The 20,596-nt window shown below is 37.7% G+C and overlaps 1 protein-coding gene across 3 annotated transcripts in view; it reads left to right on the top strand.

Moving 5' to 3' along the window:
* rcor1 (REST corepressor 1) overlaps window positions 1-12,832 on the top strand; it is a 124,449-nt gene extending 111,617 nt beyond the window's left edge. For all 3 annotated transcript variants that reach the window (XM_060829250.1, XM_060829251.1, XM_060829249.1), the window contains 3 exons: window positions 2,676-2,733; window positions 2,842-3,071; window positions 10,388-12,832. In XM_060829250.1, the coding sequence (XP_060685233.1) occupies window positions 2,676-2,733; window positions 2,842-3,071; window positions 10,388-10,429 (330 nt within the window). In that variant the 3' untranslated portion in view covers window positions 10,430-12,832. The remainder of the gene's footprint in view (window positions 1-2,675; window positions 2,734-2,841; window positions 3,072-10,387) is intronic.
* The last annotated feature ends 7,764 nt before the right edge of the window (window positions 12,833-20,596 follow it).

Raw genomic sequence — 20,596 nt, 5'->3', positions numbered from 1 at the left:
ATTGAATAAAATCAAGGAATAGTATATATTTGCCTGTGCCTCCCCAGCATACTAAGAATTTTAAATTACAATAAAATCCATTCTTCAATCCATATAATCTTAAGATTACAGGGTGGGTTGATGACACTTAGTTTAAACCTACAGATAGGCAGTGTCACATTGTGCAAAGCCTTAGTGTCCCACTGTTTGTTAAATTATCTTGTTAGTCTTTTTTTCTTTTCTGACCAAGCAACATAATTACTTCAGATAAGCTAGTGATCCCAGGCCAACACTGACCAGTATCCTGGCCCTATGTGTTGATCACTAATGAACAGTGTAACAGGTCTATGCTTTAGAGGATGATGAATTCATCTACAAGAAAGTTATACTTAGGACAAGTCCACCTCTTCAACTGACCAGTTTTATTTTAAAACTAAACTATTTTTGTTATTTATGCTAATTTTATCTCTCAAAAATATTGAATAGTGAGAAGAATTGTATTTGATAAGCAGTTTAACTTTCAGATAGTATCCAAACACCCACATTTTCTAATCATTTTTGTGTGAAAATGCTTTCTGATTTGACTCCTTAAGCAATGAACTCTAATTTTATAATTTCATATCTCATTCTTGATTTCCCCACCAGAGGAAATTGTTTCTCTCTATTCAAATCCTTTTTAGCATTTGAAACACCTTGATCAAACTACTCCTCAGTTTGCTTCACTTGAAAATGTAAGCCAAGTTTGTGCAACTTATCCTTCTATTTTAAACAAGATGCTATTGTGCTGAATCTGTACAGCACCTGCTTTAAGACCGATCTATTCTTGGGAGGATGCAATGCCCAAAATTGAATACAGTCTTTCAGTTAAAATCAGATCACAACACAATTTTATTACCTTTTACATATGTTCATAAGCTTCTGTTGATATACATATCTGGGTTTGTAAACCTCTCTGTTGCTCTACAGTTCCTTATGTTTTGCCATTTTGAAAATGTTGACTTGTCTTTTTTGATTCAAATTGGAACCATTTTGTAACTTGTAGCTCATCATTTGCTGTTCCCCCTAACCCAGTGTCTATTGCAGATAACAACTCTGGAATTTTTCATCCAAGTTATTAATAAATGTGACATGTTGAAGTCCCAGGACAGATTCTTTTGGGACATGTGCTGTATTCTATATAATACATTCTACATTCTATATAATAGGAGCTGCATAGATATTCTTCTGTATTGTTTCAGCCCACCAATTATTTTTCACTTTTTTTTTCCTTCACCCATTACCTTCTATTTACCAAACCATTTAGTTTCCAAGTCAGGGCTACCTTCTATTTGTGTTTTTGTTTATGATTTTTTTTATGAAACCTTTTGTATGGTTTTGTGCACCTTTTTGTATGAGTATCTTTTGGAAGTGCAGGTGTGTTTTTTTTTTGAAGGAGAGTCAGTGGACATTAATGGGTCAATTGGTTTAGGTTCGTTTTGGGGTTGAAATGAGCTGTCAAAATGGAAGAAGTCCAAGAGTTTTATGAAATCTAGAGGGAAATAATGTGGCTCTTTGTTAGAAATTTAGCAGCATTTATGCATGTTTAGCATGCTTTTGCACCCGTTCGAATCTTAAATTTAGGTTAAACCGGTATGGGAAATTCATAGCGTTTGAAGAAATTATGACCCTCCTAGTAGTCAGTGTTTTGAAAAACCTTTACTGGTGTGTTGTCCAATCACCCACATTTCCAATTTTTTAAGGCATGTTGTCACACTGTTGTGTTAACATTTAGTAGATTACAGATTTGTAATAAGAATTGTCTAAAATTTGTAATTGCAATTTAAAGCACATGACTGAATTAGTTTCTCTATTTAGTGGTTCTCTGTCTCGTAAGTCAAAAGATTGTAGATTTGATCCTTGGTCCATTCCCAGTTCAAATGTGGACTGACACTGAATGTAATGCTGAATCATAGTTTTCGATTTCAAATCTGTCTTTCAGCTGAGATTAAAGCAAGGTCTTGACAACCATGTTTAAGTGGACTTAAGTCTCCAAATGTATGAATAAGAGCAAAATGGTCTTGTGCTGTACTGACTTCAACTTATTGTGACCAGTTTTGGTCCCTTTATCCAAGGAAAGATAAATTGGCATTGAAGGTAGTCCACAAAAGATTCAAAAAGTCCTGAATTTGGAGATTTTTTTTGAAGAAACAGGCTATACTTGCTTTAGAATGAGAGGCTATCTTGTATGATAAGGTTGGTCCACTTGTTGTAGAGTTTCACACCAACAGATAGAATCTCAGATGAGGAATTTCTTTTGAGGTTAGTGAATCTATGGCATTCCTTACCACCGAGGTCTGTGAAGACTGGGTCATTAAGTATATTCAAAGCTGAGAGAGGTTATTAATTAGTAAGGGGATCCAAATTTATACAGAAAAGGTAGAAAAGTGGAGTTGAGGGTTATCAAGCCAGCCATGATCTCATTGAATGATGGAGCAGACTCCATGGGCTGAATGGCCTACTTCTGCTCTTGCTCATTTGGTCTAACTATTGTTGCCAAAATGTATTCAAAAGGTATATTTTATAATATTTATCTTGGTAAAACATTGCTGTCCTTAAATTATTCTGTCATATTTGCTTAAAAAATTACTGTCCTTCAATTGTAAGTAATTAGTTGTGGGGGAATACTTTAAAACTCTAAATGCAAATTTGCTCTTCAGGCGAATCAGAAAATTAATGCTCGTTGGACAACTGAAGAGCAACTACTAGCTGTGCAGGGTAAGTGAATTATTCTTGGATTTATGTTTCAGCATGAAATGAAAATAAGAATGTTAGCTAAAATGCATTGCTTCTTTGTTATTTAGTCGAGTTCTTTCTTGCCCACAGCAATAAGGAAATATGGCCGGGATTTCCAAGCTATTTCAGATGTAATTGGCAATAAGACAGTAGTACAAGTGAGAAACTTCTTTGTGAATTATCGCCGTCGTTTCAATCTCGAAGAGGTTCTGCAGGAGTGGGAAGCGGAACATGGTAGCAGAGAAGAGAGTGCAAACATTGCTGACAAACCTCAAAACTCTCCAGATGTTGTTATGAAACTTTCTGAGGAGGAGGAAGAGGCAAGTCACCAGCTTTTGCCTTAAATAGTTGATTAGACTTGAATGTAATGCATTTTGGAGCCTTGGTAAAATAGCCTTGACAAGGATGTTGTGTGTGGCGTCTAAAAGTGGAATACTTTATCTGTGTGTAAATTGGCAATTTTTGTTTAGCATGGCTCATCCAGCACGCTTGGACTGTGGGTGGAAACCAGACCACCTGGTGGAAATGCAGACACATGGTGAGCGTGCAAATTCCACACATGCGCTCACCTGAGGCTGGAATCGAATTCGGTTCTCTGATACAGTAAGGCAGCATTGCTAACCACTGTCCCACTGTACCACCTTGTATTGAATCATACATGTTTCAGTAAAGTGCCCTGATTCTTCTAAATTCTGTTGAGTACAAGTCCACTTTTCCTCATTAAAATAATCCATCCCCCCCGCCCCCCCCAAATCAGTGTTCAATTGAGTGAACATTGTGTGGGAGCTTCCAATATCGGTATATCGTTCCTTGGACAAAAGGAACAAATTGTTTACAGTATTCCAGTTGTTGCTTGTATAGTTTTAGCAAGACATTCCTTTTTTAAAAAAAAACTCCATTCCTGTTGAAATAAAGGCCAGCATTCATTTTCTTATCTTATGTTGAACTTGGATTCCAGCTTTGTCGGATTCATGCAGTGAGACCCCATTGTTTATAAGAATGAGCCTATGTTAACTTTGGCACCTCACTTACTTTTTATATATTTAAACTCTTACTGTCCATTTTTATATTATTTTCCAGCTTGTCGTCATAATTTATAGTCTCCCATTTTTAATCATTTTTTAAGCTTTTAAAACTTTCCCAATCCTCTGATTTACTACTCATCGTTGTCATGGTATATGTTTTTATTTTCAATTTGATACTCTCCTTAACTTTCTTGGTTAACCATGGCTGGCTTATCCACTTTCGAAGAATTTTTAAAACTGAAATTGGGGGGTTAACTTATACATGAAGTATTGTTTTCGAGGGGCTGAAATTCTTGCTCTAGTTCGAAATACCATATTATTTGCAGAAGTCTATTTGATCACACAACTAATCCTGGGTAAAGAACAATCCTAAATAGTTTCTGAATCCTAATCTTCTGTCCATCGTCAAGCAGGTGGGCGTTCTGATTGGCAGGCAGTGATGTCATTGGAGGTAGGTGACCAGCACTGCCTCCCTGCCATGCGCCTATGTAGGGCCTTGCTGATGGGAGGCACTGGAGGTTCCGTAGCCTAGCACCAAATGTGTGGTGGGGGGAGAAAAAGAGGGGGACAGTAGCCACTGAATGTGTTGGGAGAAGGCAGTGTTACACAGCGGCTCACACCACAAACTGTGCTCAAGTTAAAGAAATGAAACTTAAACTGTATGCCCACTCTATCATTCTAGAGAGCGCATGGATTGTAAATTAACTTAGAATAATTACATCAACACTTATTAATATGAAATTGAATTTTAAAAGAGGTACAGTGTATCCCATAAAATCCTCTACCTGAGTGGATTTTGGAGTTATTCCTCATTATTTTGGAATTGAACAAAGCAGTATATTGAAATGTCAAAGAATTAAAGATAGACCAGTATGTAGCTAATATATTTCATTTTTTTTAATTCCGATATAATGGCACAATTAAAATGATTAACCTTTCAATAATATTAGCTATCGGATGTATAGTAAATAAAGGGCAATAAGTGCTGATAGACTCAGTAACAGTCTGAATGAATGAATGAATCAAAATGTGCTGTAGTAAACCAAGTGCGGGAAATAGAATTATGAATGAATAGAGATGCGATATACTAGTAGTAAACAAAGAATGATAAGTAGAGTAATTGGTATGAATGAATGAATGAATGCAATTTCATTCAAGTGGGTTAATGGGAACATTGACTTATTTTCTTCATTATGCAGATATTTTCTGAAAAATCTATGAAATTTCAGCAAAATAAGTTAATGGGAGCATGCAGTTTCCTTTGTAAGAGGTTTATAATGTGATATAGTAGAATTGACTTATACACAAGATATATGGAAAATACAAGATTTTTAGCCAAAGTAAGGAGTTGACTTATACATGAAATGCAATATTTTCCCCTTTTTATTTCTTACCTCCACCCATACAGATTCTACATGGTGCAATCCAAAATAATTTCTTAGTAACATACTAATTCCATGTTATGCTAATAAAGTCACCACACCACCTTTCTCTTCCAGTTTGTCCTTTGGTAAAGTCACATTCCCTGAATATTTAAGTCTCCAGCTTTGGTCTCTCTTGTTAAGGATCTCCAAACCTCAGATGCCAACTTTCAGCAACTTCAATTCACATGATATCAAGAAATGGCTGAACGCACTTGATATTACAAAAAAAAATAGGATGGTCACTGACAACATTCAGCATGAGATTGAAGACTTGTGTTCCAGAATTAGTAATATCAACCATAAAATATGAAAAATTACGTGGCTGTGTCCACAAAGGGCAGGATGCATCTAAACTTGCCAAAAACTCTCCCACGAGTCTTCTCTGATCTGCAAAATAATATATCAGATTGTTTGTGGTACTATTAAAAGTGACACTTCTATAGCAATAATTAGCTCACTGAAACTCAATTTGGGTCTTACCAGGGCTATTTCGCTCCAGATTTCATTATCTCCAGAGACCAAAAACAGCCAGAGGAGTAGAATTTGAGGTCACGTGTGAATGACTGCCCTTAACGTTAAAGTGGCATTTGATCAAGTTGGACATAGAGGATCCCAAAACAACTGTAACAAACGTGATTTTTATTTTTGGAGGCGGGGGAAGGGGTGAAGGAGGAGAGAGAGAGAGTCTGTCTACAGCATTGGGAGACAATTATAGTTTTTGGAATTCGCTCGTCAATTATAGGGCACAATTGCAGAAATTCATCATGGTAGTGTCCTAAGTCTGATCATCTTCAGCTGCTTCATTAATGACCATCTCCATAATAAGATTTTCACTGGTCATTGTTAGTGATTCCTGAGGTACCAAAGCAGCTGTGTCCAAGTGCAGCAAGACCTGCTGACATCTAGGTTTTGGTTGACAAGTGGCGAGTAACTTTCCTGTCATATACGTGCCAAACAATAACTTTCCCTTAATGAGAGGTTTATAATGTGATATAGTAGAATTGACTTATACACAAGATATATGGAAAATACAAGATTTTTAGCCAAAGTAAGGGGTTGACTTATACATGAAATGCAATATTTTCCCCTTTTTATTTCTTACCTCCACCCATACAGATTCTACATGGTGCAATCCAAAATAATGAGAGCATTTAACCATTTGTCCTTTGACATTCAATGGCATTACTATCGTTGAATCTCCCACTATCGCCATCCTGCGTATTACCATTGACCAGAAAGTGTACTGGAAAAGACATGGGTGGCACAGTGGTTAGCACTGCTACTTCACAGCGCCAGAGACCTGGGTTCAATTCCCACCTCAGGCAACTCTGTGTGGAGTTTGCACATTCTCCCCGTGTCTGCGTGGGTTTCCTCCGGGTGCTCCAGTTTCCTCCCACAATCCAAAAATGTGCAGGTTAGGTGAATTGACCATGCTAACTTGCTGTAGCGTTAGGTGAAGGGGTAAATGTAGGGGAATGGGTCTGGGTGGGTTGCGCTTCGGCGGGTCGGTGTGGACTTGTTGGGCCGAAGGGTCTGTTTACACACTGTAAGTAATCTAATCTTAAAAAAAAAATAAATGCTATGGCTACAAGAGCAGATCAGAGGCTTTCAATTCTGCAAAAAATACCTTCCATGTAACACCTGCAATTTGTCCTCTATCTGCAAGGCATAAATTAGAAATGTGAAGGGATACTGTCCACTTGCCATTTTCAGTGTGGCTCCAAATATCTTTAAAGGTCAAAACCGTTTAAGACAAAGCATTTGGTTTGATCAGCACCCTGCTTTAGGATTGCCTCTCAGTGGTGCACAACAGCTCAACAAGGCTCCTTCAACAGAACATTCTAAACTCCCTACCTCTACCACCGAGAAGGATGTATGCAGCTGGCATGGGAGTACCAGAGCTGAAACTGTTGCTGGAAAAGCGCAGCAGGTCAGGCAGCATCCTAGGAACAGGAGAGTCGACGTTTCGGGCATAAGCCCTTCATCAGGAATCAGGCTTATGCCCGAAACGTCGACTCTCCTGTTCCTTGGATGCTGCCTGACCTGCTGCGCTTTTCCAGCAACACATTTTCAGCTCTGATCTCCAGCATCTGCAGACCTCACTTTCTCCTCCATGGGAGTACCATACCTGCAAATTCTCACATCAGCCTGAACCAGCGTTCCTTCACTCTTGGATCAAAATCTTGTCATTCCCTTTCTCACAGCACTGTGCGTTCTCTCCTCACCCTGGACCATATGTCATGGGTAGACCGATAACAGATGTAATTTAATATGCAAGTTTGAACTGATGCATTTTAGCAGTTTGGGGAGAGGCAATATAAATTTAGTGGTACACTTCTTTAAAGAATATGCAAGGATAGAGGGACCTGGAGAGCTATGTATCGATCTCTGATGGGAGGATATATTGAGTTCACAAAATAAAGATATTGAGTGCAAAAGCAAGGATATTATGCTGAACCTTTTAAAAAGTTTTGGTTGGCTTACAAGTAGAATATTTGCACCCAGTCGTAGTCACCGCTCTTTAGAAAAGATGACCTTATAGAGGTTTACAAAATTGAGGGGCATGGATAGGATAAATAGACCTGGAGTCGGGAAGTCCAGAACTAGAGGGCATAGGCTTGTGGTGAGAGGGGAAAGATATAAAAGAGACCTAAGGGGCAACTTTTTCACAGAGGGTGGTGCGTGTATGGAATGAGCTGCTAGAGGAAGTGGTGGAGACTGGTACAAATGCAGAATTTAGGAGGCATTTGGATGGTTATATGAATAGGAAGGGTTTGGAGGGATATGGACCAGGTGCTAGCAGGTGGGACTAGATTGGGTTGGGATGTCTGGTCGGCATGGACGGGTTGGACCGAAGGGTCTGTTTCCATGCTGTACATCTCTATGACTCTATGTGAAGGTGAATTTCTAATTGAAATTGGATGAGCACGAGGAAAACAAACATGCAAGACTATAGGCATAAAGCAGAAGAATAGAACTGACTGGACTGCTCTACAGAGAACCAGCCTGAGCTCATCATAATGAATGGCTGCCTTTGTCATTATGACTAATAATTGGCATTCAGTATAATATGAGCATTGCATCTGTTGTAGATTCTAGAAGATCAAAAGGATGATGCACATATCCATCAAGTTTAATGATTAAGCCATTCACAGGTCACAGACCTGAGGTATTAACTCCTTTCCAAAAATGCTTCCAGACCTTTTGAGTATTACCAGCATTTGATGCTTTTATTTCAGAATGGCAACATATGTTTTGTGTTTCTTCAAAGACTGAGGCTTCTTGGTTAGACCCAAGTGGTGTTCGGTAATAATTTTAAAAAATGATGGGTATGGTTGTCTACAAGTTTAATAATAGAAAAGGCTTACACGTAATTGGTTATAAAATATTGCAGTAAGCTGAAAAAATATAATGTTTATCTGAAATGTTTAAGTCGAAAATTAGCGAAAGTAAATGTGCATGTAGCTATGCAATAAGTACAGAAAACATGGTGTTTATCAGCAGGTGAAGCAGCATCTGTGGACTGAGAGCAAGTTAACCACTTTCAAATCAGTAAACTTGCATCAGAACTGGAAAATGTCACAGCTGTAATAGTTTTGAAGCAAATCTAGAAGCTGAGAGGGGGAAAAGTGCATTTTGTGACAGTGGAAGTGGTTACATTACAAAAACATGGTGCAAGTCAAATGTAATGAGATGGATAAAGAAGGAAATGAGTCTAAAGGACCTGTCAATGTAAAATTACTACTAAATCCTTCCAAGAGAACAATGATTTATTTATGCTTTTTGTATTTGTTACACTCAATGCAGTACTTAATACATTCTGGAGATCAAATGTAAACCGGATCATTTGCTTTGTTGAACACTTCCATTCAATCTGCACATCAACCCTGAGTTTCCAGTTGCTTGTCATTTTTAATTCTTTGTTCCATTATGAATTTGTTTTCAGTCTCCTACACTATTCCAATGAAGCTCAATCTCTACGAACATTGCCTGAGTTTACAGTGAAACATTTTGATTTTCCAGACTCGGCATTAAGTTCAACAATTTTAGATCATGACTATGGCTCCCATGCTTTTCCTTTAGAGAACCACCCCACCCCCACCTTGTTTACGTAAAACTCATAACAGCACAGTTACTGTACAGATACAACAAGCATTTAAGACGACAAATGACATTGGCCTTTTTTGCAAAGATTTTGGAGTAAAAGTGTAAGAAAGGTTTTCCATCAGTTGTGCAGGACATTGGGAGATAATGACAAATCTGTGCATAGTTTTGGTCCATACATCGAGAAGGATATACTTGCATTGGAGGTAGTGCAGTGAAGGTTCATTAAATTGGTTTCTAGAATCCGCGGATTGATCCATTTATAAACTAAGTAAGTTTGGCTTATACTCTCTGGTGTTTATAAAAATGAGAGCTGACCTGAAAATTCTGAGGGACTTGACGTAGTAGCCATTTTAAAGACAGGTAGTCTCATCATCTCAGAACTAATGAGAAATTTCTTCACTGTGAATTTCCAAAATTTTTCACCCTAAAAGATTGTGAATGCTCCATCGCTGAATATGTTTAAGGCTAAGACAGAATTTTGGTGTTAAGGACTCGAGAGCTAAGGTTCAAATATGAAATTCCTCATCTCTGTCTGAAAATGATCAGTCATTATCCTGTGTCCATGCCTGTCTTGTAGATTTTTCAACCAAGGGAAACAACCTCTTAACATCTACCCTATCAAATTCCTTCAGACCCATAATGAATGCAGAGCAGACTAAAGGTGCAACATGGTCTATTCCTGCTACATTATTTCCTACGTTTGTAAAACTATTGAATTCTTACCTTTTTGACTTAAAGTCATCAAACTGAAATTCTAATTCTGTTTCTCATAAACAGATATTGCCTGACTTCCTGAATATTTCCAGCATCTGTAATGTTTTGCTTTGGAGCATGAATTGCAGTGTGACATACATAACTGTGGATGTCACTTTGGGTAAGGCTGTGATTTCCTGGCCAAATGGTCAAAGCTTAAAATAAGTACACAATTCTGGAAACTTTCAGCAGGCCTAACAATATCTGCAGAGGGAGAAACATTGTTAAACTGACAAAATCTCAGCCTTTCATGAAATCCTTAAAGTTTGTGTAATTATTTATGAAATTCTGCACATGTAACAACTTTTTAAAAACAATATTTTTCAGACTCCCTCTGTGCTTGATGTGAGATATCATTCTGCATCCTGAGAGTAATGCACAGTCAGTGATTTGAACATGCTATGCTGACTACTGTTTAGTCCAGGCCATCCGATGATGCCAAACTTCAACCAACCACCTCCACAAAACTCATCAGGACCAGCTAGCTTGACACCAAAAAAGCTACAATATTCACAAATGAACGCTTCTGCCTTACCCTGTCTCTGCCACCAGGACAGCTTCTGCTACTCCTGGAAGTCATAGAAAGTTATTTGATTTGACGTCATTCTTTTAAAAACAAAATGAGAATTCACAAAAGTGCTTGTGAATCTCTGTTATCTCCATTTAAGCAGTTCATGACTAATGTCTCCAGGGCATTAATGATGTGTATATTTTTGGAACTGTGACTGCCATTGGATGCATCTTTATTACTTTCCTCACAGGTTTTTATGATTAAATGTGAATGCCAGGATGGTATAGCATACTAACTGGCATACAGGAAATGGATGTCTGAATTGTCTCTAAATTATTGGGTACTTAAACTGCAGTTTTGGACTGTGTATTGTAGACTTTAAACATACCTCCCAGTCTGAGGAAACTTGAAGGTAAATTAGGGTCTTTTATTCGCATATTCATGAAAAGAAACATTGATCTGTTTTTATTTAAGATTTTTTTTGCTGTACAGTATTTTAGAATAGTACTTTCAATATCAAGAATGGAGAGACCTTATACTTGAATATTGCAGTTACTGGATTGAAACTGATCATATTCAGGTACTGAACAGTGGCACAGCTAAATCGTCAAACTCGTTGCATTATCTGTTGTGCTAACCATAAGGAATTCTTGCTTATTTAGCACAGAATGGGTTAAGCTCAACATGCTATACAGACCCGTTGGGTTTATTAAAGTCATTTGAGTCTATGCATGTTTCTATGTAAGAATGGGTGTTTACAATTTCTACATGAATATTTACCTGAAATTCAAACCTTTTATTAGTCCTTTCTGGGAGTAATATCCCAGCATTTAGAATTTTCTAAATTAAGTTTGTTAAATTTGCTTTATGGGTTGCTGCTGATATATGTAGTAATGTTTGCCAGAATTTCAAAAAAAAAGTAAGGATTTAGTTTGCAATCAATTGAGCATGTTTTTTATATAGCCTCTTGATGTGCTCAATAGGATAATGTTCTTTTTTAAAAAGTCAGTGTGTTTATATTGCAGATTTATATTTTAATGCCTGTTACTGCTAATTTTAACTGAGGTAATTATGTGATTATTTCTAAGGTTTTTGAACATATATACCATGGGTTCCACAGTGAGAAATGGTAATATTACAATACTGCTTTGAATATTGCGCTGCATACTTTAAACTTTTAAGAAACTTTATTACTTCATATTATATCTTTTGCATCCATGAAGAGGAAGGGGTGCAAATTAAAGAGCAGCAAAGGAACAAAGAAAACTGGGAAAACTGTGTGTGCCCCTTGTACAAAATTATACTTCTAACTTCTCACTATGCACTCAAATTTTGCTACAGTGAAACAACATTAAATCCCTGTATTTTTCTAAGACTAAAACTGTAAAAATGGTAGTAAGATACTGACATAACTTTGTGTTTGTAAAGATTGGAACAGTAATATAACGATCATAACTATAATTTGGAGGTGCCAGTGTTGGACTGGGGTGTACACAGTTAAAAAATCTCTCAACACCAGGTTATAGTCCAACTACTTTATTTGGAAGCAGTAGCTTTCAGAGCTAGTGCTTCCAAATAAACCTGCGTTTTATCTTGTACTCCATAACCACCTGATAAAGGAGCAGGTAATGAAAGCTAGTGCTTCCTAATAAACCTGATGGACTATAACCTGGTGTTGTGTGATCATAACCATAAATATCAAGTAGCCAACTAATCACGTTTTTATTTGGGAGGAAAACAATTATGAAACATTTGATGTCAAGTGGTACATTGGTCAAAATCTACATTTGAAATTGCTTAAAATAACTTTGTAGAGTAAAACAAAATTACGAAATCACATCAAGTACATACGTTAGGAACTTTGACAATTGCTGTGCTACAAATCACATTAAACAAAACTGAATTCTACGTTGCGTGTCAAGAAAATACCTATTACCAGGGCACAGCACATACTAATTTCACTAAAGTAAAAGCAGTTGTTCAAAATACCATGAAAAAGTTCATTTCTTAATGTGGGCAAAATGTGTTAGAATGCTTTCTGTGCTGAGACATTTGAGGAACAAATCGTCACCTCACAAGACAGCATTGTTTTTTGTTCTGTTATTTGTTTCACCTTTAAATTTGAAATCTAAGTGGCTGTTTAATTCTAAGTAAGCTTAAAATGGTTGTTTTCTTCTTTCTAGATTATTTTCTTTCTGAGTTGATATCCAACTAAAGTACATGAAAAGAATGATTACAAAGAAATAAACCATTGTTTTAAACCAAGTGTCTCATAAGACCGATTTGTTATATCTTTGTGTATAAATTGTTTTTATAAAGTCTGAAAAGCTAACCTAAAGCGTTCATGCATGTTTGAAATGATGGAAGCACCTGACTTTATTAGTAGGAATACTGTACCCAGAAGGCTTTCAACTGTTGAAATTGAATTTCATTTTACTTCAATAGACGTTTAAATAATCAAAGCACTTCTATGTGGCAAAAACTGTGGTCAAGAGTATCACCTCTAATGTCGCAAAAGTGGAAACGTTGGGACTGAACCATATGGGATTTTGGAACTTGAGGGATTTCAGAAGGGTGGTTTGTATTGTGGCCAGATACAAGCTAGTTGAAAGTGTTGGTCTTTCAAAATATGGGAAGAGATGTTGCTGGCCCAATCCATCATTCAGACCATCAAGTCTACTCTTAATTCATTGAGATCCTGGCTGATCTGATAATCCTCAAGTTCATTTTCCTACCTTTTTCACCCATACTGCTTGAGTCCTTGATTTTTAAAAAAAATTGTTTATCTCCACCTTGAATACACTTTATGACCCAGCCTTTACAGTTCTTTATGGTAAAAGATTCCACAAATTTTCTACCCTGAGAAGAAATTTCTCATCTCTCTCAAATAGGTTGACCCTCTTATTCTAAGAAGAGGTGGTCCTCTGGTCCCAATCTATCAAGTCCCCAAAAAAGCTTGTAATGATTCAATAAGATCATCTCTCATTCTTATAAATGCGTATTAGTATAGGCTCAGTCTTCGTGACCTGTCCTTGTAAGACAGTCCCTCCACACATGGGATCTATCTAAGGAACCTTTTTGGACTGCCTTCAATACCTGGATAGCTCCCTTTAAGAAAGCCAACACTGCTCACCGTATTTACCTGTGGTGTGACTAATGCCTGGTAAAGTTTTGCCAGAATCTTCCTATTTTTGTACTCCAATTTCTTTGAAATGAAGGCTGACATTCTGTTGACCTTTCTTTTTATCTGCTGAACTTGTATGCTAGCTATTTGTGATTCATGCAGAAAGATTCCAAAATCACTGTGCTGCAGATTTCTGATATCTTTCTAAATTTAAACGTTCAGCTCCTCACCAAGTCATTAATATATATCGTAAATAATTGTGGCCTCGGCACTGATCCCTGTCACTCCACTATTTACAGCTTGCAGTCCTGAAAGCTCCCTCCTTATCCCAACTCCTCATCCTATTTGTTAGCCAGTCCTCTCTCTATGCTAATATACTCCGTACAACACCACTCTTACCTTAATCTGTGGTGCATGATGAAATGCCTTCTGAAAATCTAATAAAGTACATCAAGTATTTTGCCTTTATCCAGCCTGCTTGTTACCTGAAAGATATATTCAAATTTTGAAGAGGTATAATTTCCCCTTCATGAAGCCATGCTGACTGGTTATGTTTTTCTAAGTGAGGATAATGTGTAGAAAGTACCAAGGAAATTAGTGGATTGGAAACAGGGCCTAAATAAAATTAACGTAAGTAAAACATTGGTAATGAGGAAATTAATGGAATGAAAAAGTAACAAATCCCTAGGACCTGATGGTTTCAGTTCAAGAGTTTTAAAGGAAGGTGGAAGGTATATTGTACTTGCCCTGATTACAGAACAACCTCAGTTATCTGAATGTCAATTATCCAAATTTCAAATTGTCCAAACAAAATACTCTCCGTCGTCTTGGTCTGGTAATCAAGGTTGTTCTGTGTAATCTGAGTTCCTAGCTACAGGAGTCATCCCTCTGAATTGGAAAATTGAATGTCACTTTCTCTTAAGGGCAAAAGAAGAAAGCCAAAATTCTGTGGTGGGGAAGTTGTTGAAGTCTACAATCAAGGATGAGGTAATTGGGCATATTAAATTTTCAGTAAATCAGGGACACCCAACATGGATTCATGACAGGTGGGTCATGCCTGACTTAAGCTCATTGAATTTTTTGGAGAGGTGAATAAGGTAGTGGACAAGATAATGTCTTTGAATGTTGCTTATATGCATTTGGAGAGGATATTTGATGAAGAGACTCAACTAAGATAGAAGCCCGTGGAATTGAGGGCAAATTATCAAAATGACTACAAAATTGGAGGAGTGGCAGGCAACAAAGTAGGACTAATGGGTACGTACTCAAATTGGCAGGATGTGATCAGTGGTGTCCTATAAGGATCTGTGTTGTTTCTGGTCATTATGACTTGGATAATGGCATAGAAAGTTGTTTATCCAAATTTTCTGATGGCACAAAGAATTTAAACAGTGTAGATATTCTTTTGTAATTCATACTAAATGTATGGGCAAAATGTTGGCAGGTGCAGTACAGTCTAAGCAACCATGACGTTTTCCATTTTGGACAAAAGAGTTTTTTTCACAGGGCATGGGCATTGCTAGCCAGGCCAGCATTCATTGCCCATTCCTAGTTGCCAAGAGGGCAGTTGAGTCTCAACCCTATGCTGTGGATCTGGAGTCCCATGTTGACCAGACCAGACATGAATGACCGTTTCCTTCCCCAGAGGATATTAGTAAACCTGATGGGTTTTTCCAACATTTTGCAAGATCAGGGTACTTTCTAGATGATATGAAGTTAAATACAGTGGATGTCTTTGGAGTTCAAGTACACAAATCTTTTAAAATATCATGAACAAGTACAGAAAGTAACCTAAGCTAATGAATTACAAGGTTGCAGAAATTTTGTTGCAGTTGTACAAAACACTGGTTAGTTTCCAGTTGGAATACTGTGAACAGATATGGGCATGACATCTTAGGAAGGATATATTGGCCTTGGAGTACAATGTAAATTTACAAAAATGATACTTTCACTGAAGGGGTTATGAGGAGAGTTTAGGCCTGTTCTCTCTAGAATTTAGACTGTTAAAGACTGATCTGACCAAAATTTCAATATTTGATATTAACAGGCAAGGGTGGGATAGATAAACTCTTTTCACTATTTGGGGTTTTGAAAAGTAATTGCGGTAGTTGGAGAATTAACGCCACACCATTCAGGAGAGATGTTAGGAAGCATTTCATGCACAGGGTGCTAGATGTTTGGAACTTTCTTTCACAGACAGCAGTGGATGCAGAATTGATGATTAATTTTTAATCAGAATTTCTTTCTGTTAAGTAAATGTATTATGGGCAGGATTCCTGAAGAAGGGCTTATGCCCGAAACGTCGATTCTACTGTTCCTTGGATGTTGCCTGACCTGCTGCACTTTTCCAGCAACACATTTTCAGCCATGCTTTGATCCACAATGTGCTATTCTAGGAAAACTATCCCAATCTGCTATTAAGTATTTCTCTTGGATATTTCTGCTAATCTGCCCCAAATCTACATGAAAATAGAAGTTGTTTTCTGCAGTGTAGGAATTTGATAGGATGCGATAAGTGGTGGTTCCCTTTTTTATCATATTTAAAGGTTTTTAACTACGATTGGGACACAAGGTTGGACAGGTTGAACTTCATTGGCCATGGTCTTGCCTTTTTGAAATAATGAATTACATTATCATATCAGTCTGAGAAAGACTGAGCAGAATATTTTCCTATGGTAAGTGCCTAGGGGCTGCAGTATATCAACCGGATTTAGGTGCCATGTACACATCTGAGAATTTTCATTTTTTTTTAAAAACCATTTTATACAGTTGGGATTTTATCTCCAAGAAGTTGTAGTATTAAAAGAAAAAATGCACTGTTCTCGACAAATTTTTATTGGTCCAGAATCCATGTGGAATAAGCACTGTACTTAGTATTGTGTGTCCAACTGTTGGAGTAAAATGGTTTATCAGAATGATTAGATCTTAAAGGGTTAGAGTGCATAAATGTAACTTTTCTGTTTCCTGAGATTAGATGGTTAGATGATATAATCGATGCATTATGCTCTATTTCATGCAGCATAACATTTCTGGTAGGTTTGTGTGGCACGGTATTGAACTGTATCTATGCGTACCACATCAAAAACATTACACTCATCAAAACTCTCACCTTTTCAAAAGTTTAAGTTAGTTAAATATTATTTTCTTCAAGAAAAAAAATCAATGCTGGCTTTGCCTAATTAATATGCATTTGCCCCAAATTATTGTTTTGAGGTTTATTCATCAAAATTAAATTGTAATTGCTGGGCTTATCTAACATTTTTTTTGAACCGTGTAATTTTCCTTTGCTGCACCACCCCGAGTCCAGGGAAAACGAGGATTATGGCCACCATCCCTTCCATTTCCAGTCTCACTTCAAAATCCTTGGACCCATCTAATCAGCTAAAGTTCCAAGTAAACCTGAAGTACCAATAGCTTATTCAGTGCTGCAACCTCCAATTTTGAACCCTTCTCATGATAGAGTTTCCTCTTGTAGCACCATGGTTTGGATAGCATGTCCTTCCTTTGGAAATGTACTAATACTGGAAAGGAACATCAAATGGACAAGGTAGGAAAGGCAGTGTACAGCATGCTTGTTTTCATCTATCAGGGCATTGAGTATAAAAATTGGCGAGTCATGTTGCAGCTGTTCAAAACTTCAGGCAAGTTTTGGAATTGTAGTGACCAGAACAGCGCATACACAATAGAAAGGATGTGAAGGCTTTGAAGAGGGTAAAAAATAGATTTATCAGGATGTTGCTGAGATTGAGAGTGAATTAGCTATGAGGAGAGCTATGGATTGTTTTTTGCGAGAAAATTGGAAGCTGAGGGGTGACCTGAGAAAAGTAAATGAAATTGAGAGATATGGATAGTTGGAAATATTTCCCAGGGTCGCAAAGTCACTAGCGGTATAGGTTGAAGGTGAGCAATGGAAGGTTTAAAGGAGATAGATGTACAAGGCAGGATTTTACATAGTGGTAGGTGTCTGGAACATGCTGTCAGGGGAGGTGACAGAAGCAGTTACGTTTAAGAGGCATTTAGACAGATACACAAACAGGCAGGGAATAGAGGGATATGGAGACTGTGCAGGCAAATGGGATTAGTTTACAATGGCATCATAGTTGAAAGAAGGTCCTGTTAGTGTGCTGCACTGTTATATCTTCTATATTCTATTATTTACGATTATGCACCAAAATCGAGCCACTGCTCACTTTATTTCGCCCCACCCTGCCATATCTCACAACTAAATGGCTCTCCATTCACCACATCACTGACTTTTCTGTGGATCTGTTTTATTTTTTTTCCTCCCCAAGATCAGCCTGTTCAGAAATGTTATTACAGCTCTGGAGCAGGTGGGACTTGAACCCAGACCTCTGTAGCCCAGAGATAGCTAGGTACATTATCATTGTACCACAAGAGTCCTTGGGACTGCTTTTCTTTCTTTTTGTGGTCAACCTGTTCAGAGTTATCATTGCACATCCTTAAAGCAAGTGAGACTTGTGCCCAGGTCTCCTGGCTCAAAGGTAGAGATGTTGTCATTGCATCACAAGGCTGCTACTCAAAATTATATTTTAAAACATAGAGAAGTGATGTTACAATAAATTAACAGCTTTCCCCACCACCAAAGCACAGACTTTGTTTTGTTTCTAATTATTAACTACCAGTAAATTTACCCTGTAGCCAATTATGGGCACTGCAAACCATCAAAATGATAGTTGGATAGGGAGAGAATGTGAAGGGACTAAATCAAAATGTAACTGGAAGAGCAAACAAAGCACTAACTCCTGCAGTGCCCACTTGTATTGCTTTCTCCATCTCTGCTTTTTTCTACATTATCATTCAAGCAACTTCCCCAGCACCAAATTGCTGTGACTGACTTTTTTTTAAAAAACCTCTAACCACCACCACCAGTAATCACCCCTGTAGCTAATTAAATATTTAGAAGCAAGCAATGCAGACCATAACACATGGGGAGGGGGTTTAAAATTCATGTTATCATGTGACTGAATGACATGCCCACCACCAAAATTACTATGACCTTTTGTTTTTTAGCTACCACTAGTAATCATCCATGTAGTCAAAAAAATATTTACAAGCAAAGTCCATTATGGGCAATGGAAACCATCAATGGTAAGGTGATAGATAGGATACAGAGCACGGGAAGGGACTAAATCAAAATGGAGTTGGAGGGAGTAAATAAAGCACTGTATCCCTGTGGTGCCTACCTTTCTCTCTAGAGGCATTGAGAGCATGGGATGTGATTTATTTTTTTTTCTCTCTCAACCCAGAAGTGTTATCTCAACTGGGAAACTTCCTCAATCAAAATCAAATCGGCCTGTTCCGATATGTTATGATACACCTTTGGGACAATTGAGACTTGAACTTGAGCTGCTGGGCACAAAGAGAAGGACAATGTGCCACAAAAGCTTTTTAAAAATTTTATTTTTGTAATTTACCTGTTCAGAGAAATGCATAATTTTTAATCCTTACATGTGAATACTGTCTGAATCCAAAGGATATGTCTTTAGATATTTTTACTCAACCTGTCCAGACGTATTATGACACACCTTTGGAGCAATTGGGACTTGAAGCAAAGACTCCTAGCTTGGAGGTGGGCACACAATCACTGCACCACAGGACTACTAGCATATGTCTTTTTTTTTCTGCCATTCTATGTTCTGTGAAAACCTTTAGTGATTTCAATGGCCTAAAAATATTTTGCCTGATTTGTAAATTTGACCACTTGGCAATAAGTTTCAATTAGTCACTTCTATGGGTTAGAAACAGAAGTGGGGCAAAGACCAAACCTGGCACTACATTCAATATATTCATCCCACCCCCAACACAACTCAAATGAGTACATGTTGTTTTCTCTCCGTTTTCCTGAATGTACTTAATTCCTGCCACTTTGCACAGAAGAGGCAATGGTAAATTCAATGTTTTCAAATACCTGGCACAGTTATAAAGATGTGCTAGCTGTAGTTCACTTTTCTTTTCAATTCTTTAAAGAAATCTCAGGACGTTTTATTAATTATCCATTTTTTTCCTAATCAACCTGTTTGAAGATATTATAACATGTCTGGAGCAAATGGGACTTGAACCTATGCCTCCCATTCCAGGGGTAGGGACATTACCACTGCACCACAATAGGGCCCAATTGTATGTCTAACACATCAGATTTTAATTGACTAAATTAAACGCAATTCAGGCATTTTTAGACCGTAAGAGACAGGAGCAGAAGTTAGGCCATTCAACACGTCAAGTTTGCTCGGCCATTCAATCATGGTTGATAAGTGTCTCGACCCCATTCTCCCGCTTTTTCCCCATAATCCTTGATACTCAAGAATCTATCTATCTCAGTCTTAACTACACTCAATGATCTGGCCTCGCCAACCTTCTGTGACAGTGAATTCCATAGATTCACCACTCTTCGGCTAAAGAAATTTCTCCTTATCACCATTCTAAAAGGTTTTCCCTCTGGTCCTAGTCTTTCCTACCAATAGAAACATCTTCCAAACATCATCTCTGTCCAGGCCATTCAGTATTCTGTATGTTTCAATTAGATCCCCCTCATTCTTTGAATCTCCATCGAGTATAGATCCAGAGTCTTCAAGCATTCCTTACATGTTAAACTTTTCACTCCTGGGACTATGCTCATGAACTTTACCTAAACACACTCCAGGGCCTGTATATCCTTCCTGAGATATGGGGCCCAAAACTGCGCGCACAACTCCAAATGTGGGTCTGACCAGAGCCTTTTAGAGCCTCAGAAGTATATCCCTACTTTTATATTCAAGTCCCCTCAAAATAAATGCCATCATTGTATTTGCCGCCTTAACTACAGACTCGAACTGCAAATTTACTTTGAGAGATTCCTGGACCAGAGCTCCCAAGTCTCCTTGTACTTTTGAATTTTCTCCTC

Source organism: Hemiscyllium ocellatum, chromosome 8, assembly GCF_020745735.1.
Source record: "Hemiscyllium ocellatum isolate sHemOce1 chromosome 8, sHemOce1.pat.X.cur, whole genome shotgun sequence".
NCBI classification, from domain to species: domain Eukaryota; kingdom Metazoa; phylum Chordata; class Chondrichthyes; order Orectolobiformes; family Hemiscylliidae; genus Hemiscyllium; species Hemiscyllium ocellatum.
The sequence above is the reverse complement of the archived record's forward strand: the minus strand, read 5'-3'. Positions and strand labels throughout refer to the sequence as shown.